At 32.3% G+C, this 25511-nt stretch overlaps 1 protein-coding gene across 2 annotated transcripts in view; it reads left to right on the top strand.

Annotated features, from left to right (window-relative positions):
- NHSL1 (NHS like 1) overlaps positions 1 to 25511 on the top strand; it is a 250760-nt gene that overhangs the window by 197871 nt on the left and 27378 nt on the right. For both annotated transcript variants that reach the window (XM_051997842.1, XM_051997843.1), the window contains exon 3: positions 15544 to 15668. In XM_051997842.1, the coding sequence (XP_051853802.1) occupies positions 15544 to 15668 (125 nt within the window). The remainder of the gene's footprint in view (positions 1 to 15543; positions 15669 to 25511) is intronic.

Below are 25511 nucleotides of genomic sequence, written 5' to 3'. Positions count from 1 at the left end.
AGGGGATGGGGAGGAGAAGGAGCTGGGGATTTGTACATTGTAGAGGCAGCTAAATGCTCATTGGATTCTGAAGTCAGGAAGAACTGAATTCAAATTTGACTTTAGACACTCACTGGCTTTATGAATTTGGGTAAGTCACTTAATCTTTGTTTTTCTAATCCATTGCAAAAGGAATGGTTTTTGACAAGAAAACTCCATATGAGGTCCTAAAGAGTTGTCTGAATGACTGGGTAACAAATTTAGCAAGTAGCTGAGTGCCTACAATATAGTAATCACTTAATAAAAGTTTTTTTTCATTATTTATTGACTAAGTACTACTTAAATGCCTGTTGACTGACAAGTTATACTTTAAAATGCCCAACTTCTTTCATGAATTAATCAAGTTAGCTTTGCAGACTTGGATGGAGACACCTCCCTGTGATGGCATCTCAGACTACCCTTTTCTGTAGACAGTCACAGTCAGTGAGGAAACTCTGGGTGAGGTATGAGACCCTTCAGCCCAGAGGGAGCCGCTAACAATGCCTGGTTTGGCTCCCCATCTCCTCTAAGGGTTCTCAGCCTTCCTGAGAAGTCAGGGGGCGGTGACAATCTGTGTTGAAATTGAAGCAGAGTGATACCAGGTGGAAGAGTGATACCAGGTGGCAAACTACATACAATAGCAAGTTGTTTATGTGGTCCCATGTGCACAGTGTTGTTTTTGTTACATTATATAAAGGGGAAAGTCCTTGAAATAAATGGACTCCATTTTCCACCATCCTCAGGAGTCCCACCCCATCACTTCTCCACTAGGAAGGTATATTTTAATCAACCCGGTGTGGGGGCTCTGAAAATCAATGGTATGTTTTGTCACCCCAACTTGGGGGCTCTAGAAAACAGGACATAACACTTTTCCTTCAAGATTTTGAGAGACTTATGTTCTTGGGGGGGAGCGGGGGTCCTAAGGACACAGGGCAAACTGTTGTTTCCCCTAATAACATTTATTTTTCAGTCAGTGAAACTTCTGGAATGGTAATTACCCCATTTAAAGAGGAGAAAAAAAGTTGGTAACTTTCTTACATCTTGTAATATTTTATCACCACCCATCTCCTTTCCATTAAAATTCAAAAAATCTGAAGACAAATGAAGATAGAAACATTTTACATTTCCCATGTGTCATATTTTGATTAATATCTATAATCATTGCTTCATTTTTTATGCTACAGAGTGCATTTCTTGTCTGAGGGAACCAGTCAGATCATTAGTGCTTGAGCAGGCTTGAAGGAGTTCTCAGGTTATAAAAGGGGCAAGTAAAAGGTGAAGTTATGGAAATATTTAAACATGTGAATGCTTTAACACTTATAGGTAGAATTCAGCCCTTGTTCACATCCAACAAAAGATGAAAAGAAATTATAAAATTTATTTTTATAGAAGACTGAACATTTAAAGTTGCCTTAAATTTTTTGGTATTAACATGGTTGCTTAACAGGTGGTATTTTAGTGTAAATATAAGCTAAGCAGTGTGACAGCATTGAGTGTAGAAGTTAGAAAGACTGGGATTCAAATCCCTACTCTGACATTAGCTGTGCGAACCTCAGTCAGACAGATACTTTGTAGGACTTACTCAGTAACTCATAGAGAAGTTGTAATCATTGTGGGTGAAGGTTATTCCCCCATTGGGAGTTCTTAAGACTGATATTGTCACAGATAATAATACAAAAAACAAGTAATGGAAAAATTATAATTTTTAAAAGATTATAAAACTGATCATTTATATCCAAATGCTTATGATTTCTTTCTCACTCAGTAATTAAGCAAAAAAGAAAATATGAGAGAGAAAATCTCTCAGTTTCTCAAGTGCCAAAATTACCATTCCTATGGCTTTGTGTCTTATTGCTAGACATGTCATAAAATTAAATAAATCTAATCCTCAGCAATATTAATTCTAGTTCTGTCTGTAAGACTTAAGTCTGTCAAGAAACAAATATTTGTTAAGTACCTGCTATGTTCCAGACATGGTAGCTAAATTTTAAAAAAAGCAAAGCAGTCAATGCCCTCAAGGAGCCTACAAGTTTATAGCAAGAAATATACACATATAATGAAATGCAAAATGTATATCAGTTAGTGAATAAGCAAGTATTCACTAGGTGCTTACCATGGGCCAGGCACAGTGTTAGATGCTGAAGATATAAAGAATGAGACTGTTCCTATAATGAACTTATGTTTGCTATATGCAAGGTAATTAGGGTACAGAGCAGGTGCAAGCAACAGAAGAAGATATAGGAAAAGTGGCCTTAATAGTCCTTGAGCGATACATCAGTTTAAAGAAATTGAGATTCCAAGAGGCAGAAGGAAAAAAAAGCATTCTAGGTATGAAAGAACAATATGTATAAAGACCCAGAAATCAGAGCTGAAGTGTTGTACCTATGGAAAAGCAAACAGACCATTTGGAATGGAAGATAAGAGTGTGTGAAAGGGACTAATGGGTTATTCTCCAGGAGGATTAGATTGGAACCAGACTGTTAAAGGATTTCAAAGCCAAAAGGAGAAAATTAAATTATTTATTTTCAGTTTCCTCATCAATACATAGCATATATGTAGTGCAAATTGGATGATATTTGAATTTCTTCTCAGATATAAAATGATGTTTGCTATCTTTCATGTTTACAGCCTAAGATATGTTACTGGTAAGTTGTGTGAGTAGAATTTATCACTTATAAGAGATAACTTACTTTTCAAATTGTGTGCATTTTAGGATGCAGAAAAATTAATAATATTTCAGAAAAATCCAGATCGTTCAGAATAGTACCCTTTGGGAGGTTTAGATAGGAATTTTTTTTTTCTATGATAAAGTTGAAATGATAAGCCAAAAGTGTGTTGATACATGGCTGGTTACTCTAGGTCTTGGGGAAGGTATTACTATTTTTCAAATAATTTTTATTTTATTGAAATTCCTGAAAAGACTGGTATAGCTACTGGTTATGTTTTTTCCCCCATTATCATTATGTAACTTAGTGTTTAGTAAATATTTCTGGATAAATTCCAGTTGTGTTATCATTGAACACTCGTGTTTTATTTTTGGAACTTTAAAAAGTTGGATATGTCAGCTAATTAAAGAATGGTGAAAGGACTAAGATGAACATAGAGATCAGCTTCAAACTTTATTAGTAGTAGGAATAACCAAAACTATAACTACAGATCTGAAATTTAAGAGTAGGAAATTTTTTTTTTATTTTTATTTTTTTTAAATTTAATTTTTATTTAATAATTACTTTATATTGATACTCGTTTCTGTTCCGATTTTTTTTTCCCTCCCTCCCTCCCTCCGCCCCCTCCCCTAGATGGCAAGCAGTCCTTTATATGTTGGATATGTTGCAGTATATCCTAGGTACAATATATGTTTGCAGAACTGAACAGTTCTCTTGTTGCAATGGGAGAATTGGATTCAGAAGGTATAAATAACCCGGGAAGAAAAACAAAAATGCAGATAGTTCACATTCGTTTCCCAGTGTTCCTTCTTTGGGTGTAGCGGCTTTTGTCCGTCATTTATCAATTGAAACTCAGGTCTCTTTGTCAAAGAAATCCACTTCCATCAAAATATGTCCTCATACAATATCATTGTCGAAGTGTATAATGATCTCCTGGTTCTGCTCATTTCACTTAGCATCAGTTCATGTAAGTCTCGCCAGTCCTCTCTGTATTCATCTGCTGGTCATTTCTTACAGAACAATAATATTCCATAACATTCATATACCACAATTTACCCAGCCATTCTCCAATTGATGGGCATCCATTCATTTTCCAGTTTCTAGCCACTACAAACAGGGCTGCTACAAACATTTTGGCACATACAGGTCCCTTTCCCTTCTTTAGTATTTCTTTGGGATATAAGCCCAATAGAAACACTGCTGGATCAAAGGGTATGCACAGTTTGATAATTTTTTGGGCATAATTCCAGATTGCTCTCCAGAATGGTTGGATTCGTTCACAACTCCACCAACAATGCATTAGTGTCCCAGTTTTCCCGCATCCCCTCCAACATTCATCATTATTTTTTCCTGTCATCTTAGCCAATCTGACAGGTGTGTAGTGGTATCTCAGAGTTGTCTTAATTTTCATTTCTCTGATCAATAATAATTTGGAACACTCTTTCATATGAGTGGTAATAGTTTCAATTTCATCCTCTGAAAATTGTCTGTTCATATCCTTTGACCATTTATCAATTGGAGAATGGCTTGATTTCTTATACATTTGAGTTAGTTCTCTATATATTTTGGAAATGAGGCCTTTATCAGAACCTTTAACTGTGAAAATGTTTTCCCAGTTTGTTGCTTCGAGTGGGAAATTTTTAAAAGACCAAGAAGATTTTAGTCTACTTCTGTATTAAAATTAATGGTCAGAATGTAAATTTGCACTTCACTTTGAAGCTCAGAAAATTTCTGGTAAATGAATAATGTCTCTGATTAAAAGCAAACTTTCATTATCATGATGAATAGTTTACTATCAAGAAATTGATGGCATTGTAAAGAAAAAGTTAAGTAAACAATTACATTTTTGGTCAAGTGAAGTAAAATAATGGCTCCCCTCCCACTTTTTTTTGAGTGGTTAAAGACAGACAAAAGATGGAAAAGGAAAGGTAGTCTTTTAAATGGACACAGTACTAACAAAGCCTTCTAGATTGTTTGGAACAAAACCGTTTTTGTTTGAGGTGGTTTTTTTTTTTTTTTTTTTTTGGTGATTGTAGTCAGTCTGCTGTTTCAGCAAATCAGTGGGAATTCTTAATATAGTAACTTGAGAGGTCCCCCTATATTTTATTTTATAGTGTAAAAATAATGCATTGAATGTACTCTGGATAAGGTTTGTTATCAAACTCTATACAAGGGAAGTCTGTGTTGTTATTTTAGAATCTTTTTAAGCTGTTTGGTTTTGAGTAATCTTGGTGATACTCCATTACTGCAGAGGATAGGGGCTTTTTAATATGTAAGTGTAATATGATATCTTCCAATTTGACTACACATTGCTGGAGTGTCTCAATTGCAGCTTACAAGCTGTTAGCTACCTTCAGGTTAATAAAGGATACCAGAAACCTCTGTGCCAAAATAGAAATTAGATTTAATTTTTTACCTGCTTTTAGTTAATTTGTTTAAAAGATAGTTTTCTGTGTAATTGAATGTTAGACCTTCCTACACTATCTAATGCTTGTTAGGCTTACTGTGAAAAAAAGAGGACTGCTAGTCATTACATCATTTTGTATGGGTTTTAGATTTTGAGGGAGATGATTGTTTTGAAATCAATTTTAAAATGCCTCATTAATAGCTAAAAATTTATGGAGTAAAGATATTAAAATCACTCTTTATGGAATAACATTCATTTCATTATTAAAACAAGAGAAAAAAGTATTGGTGGTTGGAAATAAGAAAAGGATGATACTTTATGATTACAGGCACAATGAAGAATCACTAATAACAATATTTCTTATTCTCATAGTATTTTAAGGTTTACAAATATTTTTCAGTTAGGATTTTGAGTTAGACAACATAATTATTATCCCCATTTTACAGATGAGGAAACAGCTGAGGGGGATTAAATATCTTGCACATAGTTATAGAGCTAGCTAAGCATTAGATTTGACCTACATTTCTCCCACTAGACTGTCTCTCAATTAGAATTAACACATGGATCAGCAGATTTATTTCTAAGTTGACAAAATCCAGCTGACAATTTCAATTAATACATTTCATACCCTCAAGGTAGTCCACACCTTTCCCACACTCTGTTTAACTTACTCTGATCACATTGTGAAATGTTGTGACCTAAATTTTTGCTGAGATAACTTTTAGATATATGAATTCAATTTTCTGCTCTTCATTGTCCATGTTGCCCCTATAGAAAAAAAAAAACTGTAATATAAAGGTGGCATGTCTCAATTCCCTTTCTATCTTTTCCTTGCCATACTTTTTCATCATTCCCACCCACTATACCCAGCCTTTACTAGCTAATGGAGCTTTTTATCTGCTAATGCAGTTTCACTAAGACATCTGTTCTGTTTGAGCACAGAACTATTGGAAATTAATCATGATGCAATTTTAGATTTTATCAGTTTTTCTGAATTTCCCTTTGAATTAACTTGCATGGGATATAAAACAAAAAATCCTGGTAGAGCATTATAAACAATTTACCTTCTCTGGTAACTGTCCTGGTAAATAGTTGTTGAACAGTTGTTCTTCATTGTTGCAGTTTGCAATCCATAAGGACAAAGGCTGGCCCTGCTCTCTCCTCCCACTAATATTGAATAGTGATGCTTGGTGTAGTGTATCTAATATCTTTTCTTACTGCACAACTCTCTCCCTCACCAATTTGGCTGCTTTTGGCTCCTTTGGTCTTAGCAAAATATCAACCTTTGTAATGCAGTGAATAAATACAGATATAATAGCATGTATACTCATCCTTATTTTTCTTACATATTTTGAGATAAATCTTGATGGAAATGGTTGAAGGATATCTTGAGATATTAGCCTTACTGATAGAGAAAATAGGATAACATGTCAAACAAGGAAAAACCTACAAGTTTTGTTAAATTCTTCTAACAGTGAGTTTCAAAGCATTTTTAGTCGTCTGTATTATTCTTTCAGTCTAATTATTTGCTTGAGAATGAAGAAGTCTAATAATAATGGTTAAATCTTCTTGTCTACAAATTTCATGAATTCATCTGTGGGTAATTTAGATTTGTTATCAGAAATAATAACATCTGGAAAATTCTGTGTTAAAATTATTGAGCAGACATAGAGGGAATTGAGTTAAATTTATTAAAAAAAAAAAAAAAAGAAGAAGAACTATGCCCCAGTTGATAAATGATCAAAAGATATGATCTGTCCCCAAAGGGCTATAAGTTCATGCGTATTCCTTGACCTAACAATACCACTACTTGACTTGAATACCAAAAGAGATTCAGAGAGAAAAAATGAAAATGACCTCTATGTACAAAAATTATTCATAGCAATAGTGTTCTCAGGGCAAAAAAGAATTGGAAATTGAGGGGATGCTCAATTGGGGAATAACTCAATAAACTATATAAAAAATATATGTTTATGATGGAATCTTATTGCTCTATGGGAAATGATGAGTAGGATACTCAGAGGCAAAAAAATATCTAGAAAGTCCTCCATGAATTCAAGCATAGTGAAATGGAATAGCAGTGTTCTGGGATATCCAGCTGTGAATGACTTTGCTGTTCTCAGTAGTACATTCATCCACTACTACTCTGAAGGACTTATGATGAAAAATCCTACCCATATCCAGAAATGTTGTTTCCGAATACAAATTGAAGCATTCTCTCTTTCTCTCTCTTTTTTTCTTGAGGGTTTTTATTTTATTGGGAGATCTTTGTTTTTGTTTTTGTTTTTTTTCCCACAACTTGACTTTTATGGAAATGTTTTGCATAACTTTACAAGTGGTTTCTTAATTGTGGGTGGAGATAATGGAGAAAACCTAGAATTCAAAAATTTTAAAAACAAATGTAAAAAAAAGTTGTTTTGAATGTAACTGGGGAAAAAATATCAAATAAATTTTAAAAACCTGCAGAACAATGCAATAATTTAGCAGAATTCCAAAGATGAAGAATGCTACCTCCTGACAGAAGAGTGATGTACTCAAAATATAGAATGGAACGTAAATTTTGAATATTTTTGAACATGGACAATGTGGAAATTCATTTTTGTTTGATTATGGTTATTTGTAACATTAGTAACATTTTTCTTCCCCTTGCTCACTATGAACTAGTAAGAAGGCAGTGGGAGGGAGGGAAAATAAATATTTGCTAATTAAAATTTTTAAAAACAAATAAAAAATTATTGATCAAATCTGTAACCAAACCCACATGATAAATCTTATGATTATCTTTAATAGATGCTGAAAAAACTTTTGACACAATATAGCATCATTCCTATTAAAAATAGTAGGAATAAAGGACACATTACTTAAAATGATAAGTAGTATTTATCTAAAATTACCAGCAAGCATTATCTGTAATGGGGATAAACTACAGTCTTTCCCAATAAAATCAGCAATGAAGTAAGGATATCCATTATCACCACCAGTATTCAATATGACACTAGAAATATTAGCTATAGCAATAAATGGGGAAAAAAAGAAATGGAAGGAATTAGGATAGCAATGAGAAAACAGAACTATCACTCTTTGCAGATGATATGGTATACTTAGAAAACCTAAAGCATCAACTAAAGAAAATTATTTGAAATAATTAAAAACTTTAGCAAAATTGTAGTATATGAGATAAAGCCACATAAATCATCAGTGTTTCTTTATATGACCAGAACAAGAGATAGAAAAAGAAATTCCATTTAAAATAATTGTAAACAATATACACTTCTTAGGAGTCTACCTGTAAAGTCAAACCCAGTAACTATATGAACATAATTATAAAAAAAAAATTTCCACACAAATAAAAACAGGATTAAACAATCGAAAAAATATCAATTGCTCATGGATAGATTGAGCCAATATAATAAAAATGACAATTCTGCATAACTGATTTACTTTTTCAGGGACATCCCAATCAAACTACCAAAAATTATATGAGAGATTTAGAAGAAAATAACAAAATTCAAATGGAAGAACAAAAGGTCAAAAATATCAAGGGAATGAATGGGAAAAAATACAAAAGAAGGTGGCCTAGCAATACAAGATCTCAAACTATGTTATATTACAAAAATATTTAATTCACATTTTTGGAAGTCTTGATTTTTTTTTTTCCTTGAGACAATTAGGGTTGAGTGGCTTGCCCAGGGTTACACAACTAGGAAGTATTAAGTGTTGTGAGACTAGATTTGAACTTGGGTCATCCTGACTTCAAGGCTGGTGCTCTATCTACTGCACCACCTTGTTGCTCCGAGGCTTGATATGTGTTAGTTTCCCAATCCTACTGACTTCTGAGCTGTTTTTCTTCTGGGAAGCGGCATGCATGTATCTAAGTACAATGAAAAACTTTTAAAGATCTATGCCTTTATTTCACTGTGTTAAATTTCAATTCTTTTTACTTCTTGAAGTTAATATCAATAATTTAAACTTATTCATTTCATTGTATTGAATGATTTTTATGAGAAATTAAATTTCTGTTCATATGCACTCTGCATTTCTTGGCAAGACAAAATTTGTCAGTTCTCCCAATTTCTACAAACACTCTTTCTTCCCTCCAAAAAAAAAAAAAAAATGCCAACCCTAATAAGCTAATGAGATAGGAATTCTCTGCCTTTTGTTCATTTAATAAATTTGTGACCCGAATTTACTGAAAAATACGTCTTGTATTTCTAGGAAAATGTAGCATTTATAATTTACAATAATTATTCATATATGTATGCTCTTTTGTAAATTCGACTAGAACTTCATCTGTGAAATACTTGGTTTATATTATTACTTTTACCTAATTGTTTTACTTTGTTACAAGAGACTTCTCATCTAGAAGGGATCATTTGTAAATATTTATAGTATAAAAATAAAATACATCAATAAAAAACAAACAAACAAACAAAAAAAACAACCTGTGATGTGTCTGTTTTTCATATTCTAATGGACTGTGATCTAAGATAGGAATCCAAATTCCTGGGTGGAAATCATAATGCCATAAATGCTTGTATAAATGTCTTATTTTTCATTCATTTTCAATTTTGTCTGACTCTGTGACTCCATTTGGGGCTTTCCTGGGAAAGATACTGGAATGGTTTGGCATTCCCTTCTCAAGCTTATTTTACAGATAAGTAAACATCATAAAGTGACTTGCCCAGGTTCACATATCTGCTAAGAAATCTGAGGCTAGGTTTACACTAGAAAGATGAATCTTCCTGACTCCAGATCTGACACTATCTACTGTGCCACCTACCTTATATAAACTTAGTAGTTATTTAACCTGTGTCTGGTTTTTGTTTTTTGGGTTTTTTTTTTTTTTTGCAATCTATAAAATAGTTATAATAATGGCTTTTTTTGCCCACTTTACCATTGTGTAAATTGGTAGAAATGAAGGCAAATTTTAGAAGAGTCAGAATAGTGAGGTTATAGTGCACACTAATGCAAAGCTTTTTAACTTTTATTATGTCCATTGGCAATGTGTATCCTTTCTCAGAATAATGTTTTTAAATGCATAAAATAAAATTCATAGGATTACAAAAGAATTACAAAGGATTACAATTATACTAAATTTCAGTCATCAGAACAAGAAAGAAGTTCATAGAATCCAAGTTAAGAACCCTTTTCAATTGTGAGAAATGGAAGAGAAAAGAGATCTCAAGCTGATGCTGGTGATTGGGAAGTTTTTTCTTCTTCAATTTAGGAAAACTTCCTTTATCTAATTTATATTAGGAACACTCTTGGCATTTTAGAATTTTAGTACTGTCACTGCTCCTCTCCATTCCCACATCTTTAATGTCCTTAATATAAAGATATAAAAAATTCTGAGTAATTGAATGTTGTCAGTGACTAGCATATCCAAAGAGAAACATTTCTTTTCCCTTTAGAGTCCTATATTTTTAAATTATTCGAGCTGTACTTTTGAGACTGAATATCTTATAAAGCTGACCTATTGGCTCAAGATGCTAAAAAGTACAAACAGAAAAGTGACAAGAGAGCCTACATAACTGGTTTTTCCAGTTTTTTTTTTTTAAACGTAATAGGTAGGTTTTCCAAATATTTTTGTCTTTAATCCTTCCCTTTTTCAGGCTAATTCAAAAGTCATAACCTTGTGTCATTTTGTTGTTGTTTGTTGGCTATCGCATTTCTTCTCAGTTTCTTTTTCTTCTATAGTAGAAATATGTCTCTACTAATTTTTCTCTAATAATTCATTCAGTTTTAGTTTTTGAAATGCATTTAAGTATGGGCACACTCTATTGGAAAAGGTGGATTGCCTGAGTTCAGGAGTTCTTAGTTACAGTGGAGCTAATGCCCATTTGGTGTGCACATTAAATCTGGCACTAATACTATAAGTCCCCAGGAGTGGAGGGTCAATAAGATTTGATCAGCACAGGCCAGAAATGAAACAGTAATGGGATCAGGCCCATGAAGGGTCACTGTATTTCCAACATAGTTGGGATAGGATAATCCAGTTTCTAAACAAACAAATTAAACTGGGGAGGAGGCAGAAACTGCCTCACCATCAATTTAACTTAAGTAGTTTCTCCTCAGTGAAGTGTCACAAATTTTGTAAAACACATATAGACACACCTAAACCTTTTAACCAACATAGTGTATTTTCTTTTGAGAAAGTATAAATTAAAAAAAAAAAAACCTAAGAAGATCTAAGAGGTAATTTCAAAATTGATAGTAATATATGTGCATTTTTACTGATTGCATTCAAGGTGATATAAAATTATTAGGATGTGAACATTTTAAAAAACTACCTTAATCTGGAAAATGTACTTAGTCTTCACTCTTAGATCATCTAGAAATCAGGTATTTGAGCAAGTTTTAAACTCTGTGCCCAAACATCAAATAGAGCTCTTGTGTGTGAGAAAATAGATAAGAATAATTTGCCAAGAAATAACAAATTTACATGGAAAGTAATTATATCATGTTGAATTATAATGTGCTGCCAAAGCAGCTTATACACAAAAACAGTATGGGGATGGGGATTTATCTACTTGATTATGGCCACTTCTTGTTTTTCTTCCTTTCTCTCCTACCCTCTCATCTATCAAACAAAAAATTATTGAATTTGTATGTCTGATGCATTTCTGGTTACACCAAAATATAAATTGACTTCTGCCTTTAAGAAACATATAAGTTAAGAAACATATACCTTGCCCATCAACTGAGGAATGTCTAAATAATTATGGTATATGAATATAATGGAATATTATTGTTCTAAGAAATGATCAACAGGCTAATTTCAAAAAAGCCTTGAAAGACTTGTATGAATTGATGCTGAATGAAGTGAGCAGAACCAATACAAAATTGTGCACAGTAACAAGAAGATTGTGTGATGATCAAGTATAATAGACTTAGCTCTTCTCAGCAATGAAGTAATTCAAGACAATTCCAATAGATTTGGAATGGAAAATGCCATCCACATCCCCAGGGAGAATTATGGAGATTGAATGCAAATCAAAGCATATTATTTTCACTTTTTTTGGTTTACTTTTTCTTTTTCATGTTTTTTTTTCCCCTTTTGTTTCGATTTTCTTTTATAACATGATAAATATGGAAATGTTTAAAATGATTTTATGTGTATAATCTATGGAGAGAGTGGAGGTGAAGGAGAGGGAGAAAAAATGGAACTCAAAATCTTATAAAAATGAATGTTGAAAACTATTTTTATATATAATTGGAAAAATAAAATGCTATTAAAAATAAAAAATAAAACATCCTTGTAGGTGAGAAATTAATGTACATAAATAAATATGATATAAGATAGTATGAGAGACTACATAGATGATACAAAATACTGTAGGAAGTAACATAGAGATTACTTTTGGCTGAAATAACAAGAACGCACATTTCTGTAAGGCTGGAAAACTACTTTCATCACAACATAAATTACTACCCCAAAGTTGAGGCTCAGAGAAGTGAAGGGGCTTTTTATCTGTCAGTCAGATGATGAATGGTCAAGAAAGACTTCCTAGTGGATTTAACATTTGAGCTGGACTTCAAGGACTGATGTAGGACTTAGATATCATACTTTGTAAAAAGTAATATTTTTTCACAGGATCAGACTGATAAAAGGGTAGGAAGAATAAGGATAAGAATGAATAAAGAGGCATATGTTTAAATTCAATCAAGACTTTACAGAATAATTAAGACTTCAAAGGTGGGGCAGCTAGTTGGTGCAGTGATAGAGCACCAGCCCTGAAGTCAGGAAGACCTGAGTTCAAACCTGACCTAATTACTTAACAAGTCCTAACTGTGACTCTGGGCAAGTCACTTAACCCCAATCAATTGCCTCAGCAGAAAAAAAAAAAGACTTCAAAGAGTAGAAACTTTCTCCTTCATAGTACTTATTTCCTTTGAAATAAAGAGATTACTTATGCTAGTATTTATCATAGAATCAAAACTCTAGAACTGGAAGTGACCTCCAACTTCCTCATTTTACAGTTGAAGAATCTAAGGCCAAAAGACATGAGACTCCCATATCTAAAATTAACAATCAACAGATATAAGTTCTTTGTATTTCAAATGCAAAATTTTCTCTAGAAAGGGTTAAAAAGTTCATTTCATGGAAAGTTAAACATGCTTTTTTTTTTTTTTTTTTTTGGCTTTATATAATATATAAGATATTCTCACAAAGAGTTCTATTAAATTCACTTTATTACCCACATCAGGCAAACCTTTAGCAATATAGAAACCTTTCAGTGTTCTACATTGTCTTTTCCCAGTGGTGCATATGAGGTGAACTTCCCCACATGTAGAAAATCTTAGTTGTGAGCAACCTGTTATCTAGGCCCATAGGCATTTTTTACATGCATTAAGAACCCTAAGAACCCATATTTATTAGATTCCCAAGCTTTGCTTGCCTTCTTATCTCCTCTTTCCTGTTTTATCTTCTTTTTTTTTTTACAATTTTTATTGGAATTAGGATCTAATGTTACTATTTGTCTGAAGATCTTAACTGTCTAAATTGTAATCTGACCCTAAAGATGACTAAATTTGAACCTTTATGATACCTAAAGAATCAGTAATTATTTTTTTTTTAAAGAAGATTAGAGAAATTTAAAGATGATAATTCATGACCATTAAAGGAATGCTTTAACATCCCTGGTGATCATATCATGGGATTATCCATTCTGAGAGAGGTCAAGGAAGAGTGTTCTTTCCTGAAAAATTATTTTTACAAGTGTTAGGAACACATTCCTATTCTGGATGGACTCATTATGGCCCCTCTTATTTATTTAAGGAAAAACCCCAACATGGTTATATGCCAAAATGATTACAGAAATCTTTTGAAAAATAAATATTGGAAGAGAAAAATATCTTGTGTTGTGTTGGCTTACAGGAAAAGTAAAGTTAGAGAAAGTTTAAGAATTGTTATAATTTAACTAATGAATTGTAAATATAATTTTTCATAACAGATTCTCAGAACTATTTTTTTAAATCTCATTTACATAATTCATTATCAAAACACCCTCTGTTATCCAGAAAGAGTTCAAATGAAGGCATATATCAATATGGAGAAAAATAGCAAGCAGGGATTTTAGAGAAATTTACTGATGTTAATTTTATTATTAGATATGTTATACCCTCCTGGTATGATGGAAAGAAAGAGAACTTAGTCTCATACAGGTTTCTTGCAGTTGTCAGAACCAAAACTTTTAACTTGGACACAATGACTGAAATTCCAGTGTTATCTCTACTTGGGATATTGTTTCTCATCAAAAAGTGTGTGTTAAAGGAGTGAAGATACAAATATATTTTTTTTTTGTCTTGTCTAGTAGTAACTCTCTATTGGCTTAATGCTTGAAAAAGTGCCTTTGTTTATTCACAATGATTTTTGGATTATTTACTTATGTCATATCTAGCAGACAATGCACTCAGTTTTTAATGAACAAAGACATGTTTTTAGAAACAAAGAGAGCTGTTGAAATGTGACAGAAGGGAATTTTCCTAGATTTACCCCAGAGTTGGAACAAGATACATGGCTGTGTAATGTGATGAGTTTACAAGATTTCAAAAATCTGATAAGTCAAAAATTTGGTCAGCTGCCATAAACCTATACTTCTATTTAATCTTGAACTCAAGCATTATATTTCATTTGAAACACTATGATTTAAAACAGGCATTGTGACATAGAAACTTAAACTTAAGCTGCATAAAGGACTCACTGTTTTGGAGCTTATCCCTATTATGAACTTTGTAGTTTGTGGTGGAATGGCACCTTTTAGAACATTAAGCCACTATTTTTAAAGAACTTGACTTTTTAGGGTCTTTGCATATTTAAAAAAAACATTTTAAGTTTAAAAACCCCAACCCTAAGTTTCTTGAGGTTTTTACAACATAGGACCCTTATTCAGGATAAAAGTTCATAATAGAGCAGCTATTTTAGCTAAATCACCTTTCACTTTCCTCCCTGAATTTATTTTCTTAAAAAGTGTTTTAACATGAATAAGCATTTTAAGTTCCTAAAAACTCAAGTTATGTTATTCCCCCAACTTGATCTTTATAATATACTTTTTCCCCTGTTCCCAGATGCATAAAAATCATTAAGCAGTAAATGTATTTCTATGACAACTTAATCAATTTCCTATCCCTTTCTCTTGTGAAACCAACAGAAATGCTTTTACATTTTACTGTCTATGCAAATGAAATATACACAGAGCATTAAAATTAACTTTGAAATTTACATGAACTCAAGATATCTGGAAATAGCAGGAACTTGAGACTTGCTATAAAATTGTTTAAAAAGATTTTATATAGAATTTTGGATTTAAATGTTCTGTGCTTTCAAATAAAAGTTGAAAGTGATATTAACATTACTCTTACTCTTGAATATGCATAGTTGAATAAACAAAAGAAAGACTCTTTTAAATAATAACATTTCCCCCTTCTTCCTGTTCTCTCTACCTGATATAGAATGTGATAAACTGAGGAGAGATGGTTATCGAAGCTCTCAGTACTATTCTCAGGGACCGACTTTCTCTAAAGCCAGTTCAGCTTGTGACACCTATAAAGATGAAGATGAAGAAAGTAATCAAAAGGTAAAGTCACAAATCAAATGAATATTGAAAGGATATTACATTAAATTTGACTGTGCATTTTTAGCTATTTCCAAAAGTCTAAAGTAGTTAATGTGGTGATTTCAAATCCTTGCTTTGCTGTTTACAAAGTCTGACCTAAGCAAATTATTTCCTATCTTTGTGCCTTCATTTTTCCTACTAGCAAAATGATGGTTCTCTAATACCTTTTTGCTTTTAAGTCTTGTGATTGTTGTTCATATTCTTTATACTGATAAAGACTAGACAGCAACCTAGACTAACAATATATAGTCTAATTCTATTTTAAGTTTGGGGTTTCCTTTCTTTATGGTTTCCATTCTGTGATAATATCCTTGGGGTAATCATACTTATTAATTTTTAAAGTAACTAAAAATAAGTTTGCTTTTCTTTTTTTTAAGGCTGGAATGAAGATAAAAGTATAAAGGATTGTGGGAATGTTGCCAAAATGTTTTATATTAAAGTAGTATTGAATAACACACTAATTATGCAAACAAAAGCTTGATTAGTTTTCTGTAGTTTTAGTCACAATTTAAAATCAGTTTTAGGCTTTAAGGGACTGTGATCCTCTTCTTTTTTTTTTTTTTTTTTTTTGCTACAGACATAGATATAAAAATGTTTAGGATAGGATCCCATTAATGTCAGAAATGTAATATTTTTATACTTAAATAATTAAAATCAGAATTAAATATGCTTGTTAATAACTTGTTTTTGTTTGTTTTTTAATACTATTGTTAAATATTCAGTTTTTATAAGAGCTTTATATTGTTGATACTTCACTTTCCTTGAAGGATCTTCTTCGATCTTGATATTTTATAAGTGAATTGGATATAATAATAACCAATAGCTTTAGTTGGGCTATAAAATATATTAAAGACTTCATGCATCACAACTTACATATTAAGGAAAACAGGATGATTTAATTTGTAGATTGTACCCAAGAGCTGTGTTCACCTTTAACAAGATTGGAAAACTTTGGAATTCAGTTCCATTGGTTTCCACCTCAGATCAATGGTCTACTGGACACCAATGGCCTTTGTAGAGAACTGCCTATGTTTTAAAAAGAAACAATTTCATGTTAAAGAGGAACATAATTTTAAAAGTTTGGGATAATTGTATATTTACTCATAGGATCAAGCTAATAGATTCAATTGCTGTAAGGTTCCTGTTCAAAAAGTCAACAAGCATATATTATTAACTGTGTGCAAGGCAGTAATCCTTGTTCTGGGAATACAAATACAAGCAAAAAGAAAAATTCCTGTTCCTGAAGGAAATTACAGTCTAATTTTGAAAGGCAGTACAGGAAAAGGATCTGAAAATTGTAGGATGATGGAGAAGAGAACTTGATGGCAAAGTTCAGATAATCAGAAATGGAACCAGGATAAGACTAAAGAATGGCCTGTCTCAACCCATCCTCAAAATCAGAGTTCTGGGAGGCTTGCAGCAATAGGAGAGGGCCACTTTACCAATGGGAGATGAAGGGCTCTTCCTGGGTTAGTTAGCTTTTCTCTTTTCTGTAACCCCAGATCCTTTAATGCCAAATTACTCACTTTTAATTGTGAGGTATCACAAGAGAAACTGATGGATGGAAATATACAAAATCATCACTAGTATAGGAACAACAACGTACATGTGTTTCTGTACAGTTGGACTGGGCATCAAAAGAGCTGAATTTTAGGCTCAAACTTTTCCCTCTAATTAGCTCATTGACCTTGAATAAATTGCTTAATTTCCCCAGGGCTTCAGTTTCTTCATCTGTGGATATGTAATAGTAAGATCACTAATATTAGAATGCAGTTGTAGATTCTAATTCTACCTTTGACTCTCAGATATATTACTTTGGACAAGCCTTGCTTCTTTCTAAACTTTAATAAACTTTCAAACAAATAGATTGGAATTAGCTTAGAGAACATCTAGCCTAATGAATTATTATTTTCATTTTTTTTTTATAAATGAGTAAATTGAGGCAGAAGAATCAATTGAATGTGTAGTTCCTCTGATTCCAAAGGTAGTGCTTTTTCCTTTGTATCTTAATTCTTTTCTGGTTTCAGTGCCTATAATCTATCGATTAGATGATGAAAAAGTCCCCTTTAGAAGAGTATTCTGAAGCAAAACTCCCACTTTCTTTCTCATTCCAGCACTAGCTACTCCATCATCTAGTTACCCTACTGAAGTCTTCAAGGGTTTCTAAGTTATCTTCTGTACTATGTTTTGTCACTTCTATGTTTCTTTAACCATGAAGCTGACTAATGAGGCTCTCATTATCTTCCTACTTTTTTAAAGTAACATTTGGCATATTAAAATATTTTCAGTTGCTAGAAATGGAAAACTTGAACTTCAGAATGGGTAATAGTGTGATAAATGATGTGATTTTTAAAAAAAAGTTTTATGAAACATAATTATATTAAAATAACTTTGAAATTATTACATGAATGATTTTATCAAAGCAAATTTTAGTAAAAAAAAAAATAGAAAACCTGACCTTTTATGTATATACATTTTGTTATATTTCTTAAACCATTCACATGTTACTTAAGGCAAGCTGTTGCTTAATACTCAGATCAACTAAACATTAATTGTCTTAAATAATGCTATTAAAAGCCCTAGAATATTTTTCTGATATTTTTCATTGGTGTGTTGGCAAAAATAAAATTATTATAATTTTAAATAGATTTTATTATAATAAAATTAGCTTTTTAAGAATAGCCTTTCAATATAAATTTAAAACAATTTACTGCATAATAAATACTTTAAAAACTGAAATACCTTTTTACTAATGTGTCAGTCAGTATAATTTGGTACAAAGTAGATAGCTGGGCAGATGGGAAACTGACAGCTTTGAATAATACTGATTAATGGAGCACTTTTAACTGTCACTCCTATCTTAAAGCATAGTAAGATTTTACCCATTAGTAAAATTGCCTCATAAGCCTTTTAACCTGCTACAGACTTTAATTTTTTTTCCCTGAAGTTTGAGCTCGTGGGGGAGGAAGATAGAAAAGAGCAGTATGTTTGATTTTTTTCAAAATACCACTTTAATTCTTCTGTCTCATGATTAGGTTGATTATAAGGTGATTTTGCACCCCAGCATTTCTCAGAGATCACTTCCTCAGTTATAAAACAGTGTCATTCAGTAGAAGTAGTACTCCTCAATGGTGAAATTAAGTACTGCTTAAATATTGTCCCCCCCAAAAAAACCATAATTGAAGAAGAGAAGATATGTTGATTATGCCAGAAACTAACTTTTTATTGATTTATTTCCCTTTTCAATTTCTTTTCTACTCTGATACAAATTCTGTTTGATTACATTAAAAATGCGATAGATGACAATGCTTTTTCACTGATATATGAAAAAAAATGTGGGAAAATGTATCACTAGTATTCATGAAATATTAAAAGATTTAGGAAAAGTAATCTAGCTCATTTAATAAATAATTCCATTGAGGATTTGTTGGATCACACAGATCAAGCTCATACTGTTTGGGCATTATAGGTAATGTGATTATAGAGAAACTAAGCTAAAAACAATGATAATCATAGCAGACAATCTCAGAAAGAAAAGATTAGAACATTCTTTTCTTAGGTCCCACAAGTATCAGGATCTTAATTAAAACATATCAGATAATATCTTCATAAGAGTTATTGGATTTGAGATAAGATCACATGTACTATTATGTATATGGATTTAAGCTTTATAAGCTTTCCACCAGGAAAAGAGAATTGAGGCAATAACAACAAATTCATACTTTACAAATAACTTGTGTTTTAAATCATAAAGGAATCATGGCCCTGGTTTTCTGCATAATCCATCCTTTACAATAATTGTGCTTTTTATATTTTGGTGTACATGTGTGTATTGTATGTTCTTGTTGAATCTATTTCTCCTTATTCTTTCTTTTCTCTCCTTTCTCACTCAGCAGTCTAGTTTAGGCTGCCTCTTTGAGTGTTGTGTTAACGTCTGCAGTGACTTGGTCCCATGGAGTTTCAAGGTACCTGTCCACTTGCCCTCCAGCTGTCATACATACAGCTTGTTGCCATTTTATTACATCTTCCACCTTTTTTTCACTTATAACTAATGAATTAATAATACTGTACTCTGCTATGGAATCTTGTAAGATTAATTAGGAATCAGTACTTGATGCTTTTAGTAATAAAGTGCTAAAGCAATGTGATATAATAAGTAAGGTCACAAACCCTACATATTTCTCCAGTGTGCTGCCTACTGGCTGTGACCATGGAACCCTTTGCAACTAATGCAAAAAAATCTCTAAATGGTGAATAATAGTTATGCATACTATGTGCCTTATAGGGTCCTTGTGAAGAAAGTGTAAATAAAACATAAATTGCTATGTAAATATGAGCTTTTAGTATTATTGGATGTACATTGACCAGGATGTACTAATAGAACACATTAGAATCACATCAACATTAATATGATAGAGTTCAAGTAGTATTTTCATTAGGAGCAGAATTAAATGTCAAAGAAGGGGACACTAACAATAAGAAGGCTTAGTAAAAGCAAATAAAAGATTTTTAAAGAGAATCCCATAATATGAGAATGGATTTTAAACTCTCATCTACTTGTTCATTAACAAACTAGGGAAATAAAAGTATTTTCTAATGTTGTTGAAAAAATCATATAATTAGGAGGAAATCAAATAGGATATATCTGATTCACAAAATGGAACTATTGAATAAATATGAGAATGACCACCTCCAGAGGTTTACAAATAAGAATAGACTTTAGTAGCTGGTTGACTAACATTTATTAAACACCTGCTATGTGCTAAATGTTATACCATATTCTGAAGATGTTAAGAAAGGCCAAAAAACCTCAATCATTGCTCTCAAAGAGTTCAGGGGAAACAATATGCAAGTAGTTAAGTACAAACAAATGTAGGGATACTCTTCACTTGGAGGTAATTGCAGAGAGAAAGTACTAAGAATAAGGATGAATAAGAAAGGCTTTTTGCAGAAGATGAAACTTTAACAGAGACTTAAAGGAAGTCAGAGAAGCTAGGAAATAGAGATGAGGATGGGGAGAATTATAGGCATGAGATTGAACAATATAAACATGGAGTCTGAAGATTAATTGTCATGTTCAAGTAATAGCAAAGAGGTTGAGTGCATGAAGGGGAGTAAGTTGTAGGAAAACTGAAAAGATAGGAAGGGGTCAGGTTATGAAGGACTTTGAAAGCCAAGCAGATGATTTCATATTTGATGCCGAAGTAATAGGGAACCACTGGAGTTTATTGAATTTGGGGATGAGATGTTCAAATCTATATTTGATGAAGATCAATTTGACTGCTGAATGGGGGTAAACTAAGGCAGAGAGGCCAACCAATAGATTATTTCAATAGTCCAGATGTGAATGATGGAGGTCTGTGCCATAGTGGTAGCAGTATCAGAGGAGAGAAGGGGTGATATGTACCAGGGATATTCTAAAGGTAGAATTGAGATATGGGGGATGAGAAAGTGAAGAGTAGAGGATGATAGCTAGGCTGGAACTATAGGATGATTGGGAAGATGGTAGTATCTTTCATAGTAATAGGGAAGTTTAGAGTCAGGGGAAGTGGGTTTAAGATGACAGTTGACATGTTGAGTTTAAGATGTGTATCAGACATCCAGTTCAAGATGTCTGAAAGGCAGTTAGAGATGTGAGACATGAGGTCTGGAGAGAAGTTGTGGCTGGACAAGTAGATTTGATAAGTATCTAGAGAATATACTTATGCAAAGTATATTTAATGCATAGAACAGATAGTGTTAAAACAATTTCCTATTTACATATACCATTACATTATACTACTTATATTTATAGCCCTTTTCAGTTACAAAGCACTCAGCATTCACTGTACCATTTGTTCCTTATAACAACATAGTGAGGTAGGTAGAACATATATTTTTATCACTATTTTATAAATGAGAAAGCTTAAGTTTAGAGTGGAAGAGGGGTATGATGCCAACTAGCCCAAGAGAATAGACAATTAAGTGACAGACTTGGAACCAAAGTCAAGTGATATAACACTGGCTTCTTTATCCTTCTCACCATAGCATAATGTCTCCCATTTCTAAAATTCTCAGTAAGAAAAATGATAGTATAGATCAGGGATCAGCAAACTACAATCAGTATATATGTCTACTGCTTGTTTTTGTAGCTAAGAATGGTTTTTCCATTTTAAATAAACTTTTATGTATTTTTTAAAAATATAAAATCCAGTTTTAGCTCAGAGGATCATATAAAACTACGCTTTGGGCCAAATTGGCAGAGATGATCCTTACTATAGAGTAAAATCTAATAAGTGATTGCAAAGTGTTACTGTAAGGTAACTCTAATGTTACTGTTAGGTTATGCTAAATTTTGCTGAAGCAATGAGGTGGCACAGCATTTTAGAAAGCCAGACTTGAAATCAAGAAAACCTGAGTTCACATCATATTTGGTTTGATGATATTAGTGAAGTCACTTAAATTTTCTGAGTCTCAGTTTCCTCATCTGTAAAATGAAGGTAATAATAGTACTAGCCCCAGCAGCCCCAAATGATTACAGGAAAAGGATCAAATGGGATAAAAAATGTAAAACAATTTATAAATTTTAAAGTTTCATTTAATGCTTGTTATTATCACCATCATCTTATTTATATTAATAATTTTACTAGGTGATAAATATTTATTAGATACGTTCTATGTAAACTATTATTCCATGTGAAAATATCTTAAACATAGGAATTATAATTCCTGATCACAAATAGCTTATAGATTTCTGGGTAACTACGAAACACCCAAGCTAACTTTTAGAGAAATATAAAATGACTTGTCAATGTTGTTTTTTAAAAAAAAGGCCTAACAAAATATCATACCATCTTTGTATAATTTCTCAGTATTTTTTGGTCTAAAATGGGTGGGGAGGAAGGGAGAGAAGAGAAATACATCATTATTTAAACATCTGGATCTTGATCCATTCCATTGCCAGGAATTTTCATTACTCTTTGAAATTCTCAAGCCCATTTGTTAAATAACTGTTAGTATGAATTACACAATACTCTATGAGCAAATGTTCTTTGGAAATTTTATATAATAATCATTTTTTCTTATGTCCCAGCCAGTATTCTAGGAATGTCTCATAGAAAGTAAGGAAGCTTTAAGCAAGAAATAACAATGGAAATTTTTTATAATAGTGTTTTCATGAATGTTAATATTTTAAAAAGAAAGAGGACATTCTGAAAATTTGCAGATTGATCATATTGGTTTATATTTCTTTTACTTTGAAATTTTTTAATTTAGAATTTGATCATTTTGACCCAGAGGAAGAAGCAGAAACTCTTTCAGGGTATGAACATAGATCCTCTATGACTCCAAATCTACCATATTTACTTTCGCTCCAGTGGCTCTTTCTTGGTGCACTAAAATCTCAGACAAATATTCTGATCTTCTGAAAAAAGTTTGTTGGAGGAGTACACATTTCACAGATAGTTCTGCCATCTTAATCTAGGACATAAGAAGGGGGGAAGTTAGTAATATTTCTAAAGCACGGGTGATTGTGTCACCCCCTACTCAATAAATCCAGTGGCTTCTTAGTTACTTTGAGAATGGAATACAAACTTCCATTTTAGCATTGAAGGTCTTTCTCAGTCTGGCCTCAAACCATTTTTCCAGCATTATTATACACTACCCCCCTTCACATACATGATGATCCAGGAAAACTGACCTTTTTCCTGTTTCTCATGCACAACATTCCCTCTTTCTTTCCCTTTCTTTGTACAAGGTGTTCTCCATGCCTGGAATATATTTTTCTCATCATCATCTATTCTTCATAGAATTTTTCATTTCTTTGAAAGTTTAACTAATACACTTCTTATTAAATGGTAAATTACCCTGATTCCCTTCTTTTTTTCCAAATGTTACTGCCTCCACCCCTAATTATACATATTTTTTATTTATTAATATGTATATGTTTTGTTCCTCCTCATTTAAGGAAATGGCAACTGTTTGATTTATGTTTTTGTCTCTCCAGTGCATAGCACAGTACCTGGCTGGCACATAGTGGATGCCTAATAAATGCCTGCTGATTGAGTGGCTTATTTTTCTTTTTCCTATTTCAGTCAATTGCAAACAAGCATGCACCTGCTTACCTTCTTCCATAAGCAATATAATGTGTTTCTCCCTCCTTTCTTTACAAGGACAGTAAGCAGTCTGATATAAGTTATACATGTACCAGAAGGTAAATAATATTAATTAATAATAATTGATTTATGTTTGCAGAAGACTTTATATCAACATTTAATTTGTCATAATCATATTGTAATTCATGTAGTGCAGTATTATTTTCCCCATTTTTACCAAATGAAGAAACTGAAATTTAAATATGTTAAGTGATTTGACCACTGTCATACAATTTGTTAATTTCAAGGGGGAAATATGAACCTAAGTTTCTCCTGTCTGTTTGTGGTATACTATCAGTGTGGTTATTTGGCTGAGTGAAGTAGAGATAGAGTTCTTTGATATGAATTTGGAACAAGCAACCTCCAGTTAAAATATACAGGAAGCAAATTGCTTAAGCTGGAATGAAATTGAAAGATTAAAATTAAATAGATATGCAGACTTCAGCATTATCTCACTAGAGATAATAATGAAAAGCATGGGATCTAGTGAGATCATAGAAGAGTTAGAAAAGAATAACTTCCAGGACAGAGTTCTAAGGGTTTCCTATATTTAATAGATAGAAGAAGAATAATGATTCAGCAAAGAAAAATCAGAAAGCCAAAAATGGAAGCGAAGGAAAGGAAGGGTATCCGGGAAGAGGCGGATATTCACCAGGATCAGCCACTGAAGATAAATCAAATAGTAGCTTGAGGACTGAGAGCATTATATTATGTTTGATTAAGAATTTGAAATTCAAGATATATTTAGGGTCCTGACATAATTACATTCTCTATCCATTAGCATATATGTATATAGCAGCATTTTTTGTAGTAGTTAAGAATATGAAACAAAATAAATGGGGAATGGCTAAATAAATTGGGAAGAATATGAAGAATACAAAGAATCATGGGAAGACATATGGGAAATGAGACAAGGAACCAGGAAAGCAATATACACAACCAGGAAAAATAATACACATATTGACAACAATGATATAAAAGGAGAGAACATTTGAGTTAACTATTATTTGAACTTTACTTGCCTGGGAAATTTTCTCAGAAGAGTATAGGGAGCTTTAGAAAATGAATCTTTGTCATTTGTCATATTGATGCAATCCCTGGTGACCGCTTCATGGAAACTGAGGTATACAATATAGTATTGTTTCGTTGTGACAGTTATCAATTCTGATGCTGTTAAGGAAAAGTAGATTATTGAGGCCTATATACTATGAGCAGAATAGTGTTTCACCAAAAATAGACAAAAAAGAGAAACTTGCATAGTATATGATAGAATTTTTATCACCTGAATACTTTGCTTTCTTTCCAATTATAAGGAAACAACAAAACAAACCTTACTTTGTTAATATTTGGGTTTTTTAAACCATCATAGCATATCTTATTATAAAATTATCTTCACTTTACTGTTTAGTATAAGTTGAGTAAAAATATTCAACTTTATTTCCAACTATGCTTAGTTCCTCTACCACTACTTCAAAAAATGATCCATTTGAGAGACAGATAAATGTCAATTCCATTCCTGATTTTGCTACCTCTAGACACAATTCCAGTTATCTCTATTGAACCATAGATTTAGAGCTGGAAGAAATCTTAGAGATCATATAGATCATTTTATAGAGGAATATCTGAGCTCAAGAGGGATTAAATGACTTGCCAAAGGTCTTTTATTATATGT

The sequence above is a fragment of the Antechinus flavipes genome, chromosome 4 (assembly GCF_016432865.1).
Source record: "Antechinus flavipes isolate AdamAnt ecotype Samford, QLD, Australia chromosome 4, AdamAnt_v2, whole genome shotgun sequence".
Taxonomy (NCBI): Eukaryota; Metazoa; Chordata; class Mammalia; order Dasyuromorphia; family Dasyuridae; genus Antechinus; species Antechinus flavipes.
The sequence above is the reverse complement of the archived record's forward strand: the minus strand, read 5'-3'. Positions and strand labels throughout refer to the sequence as shown.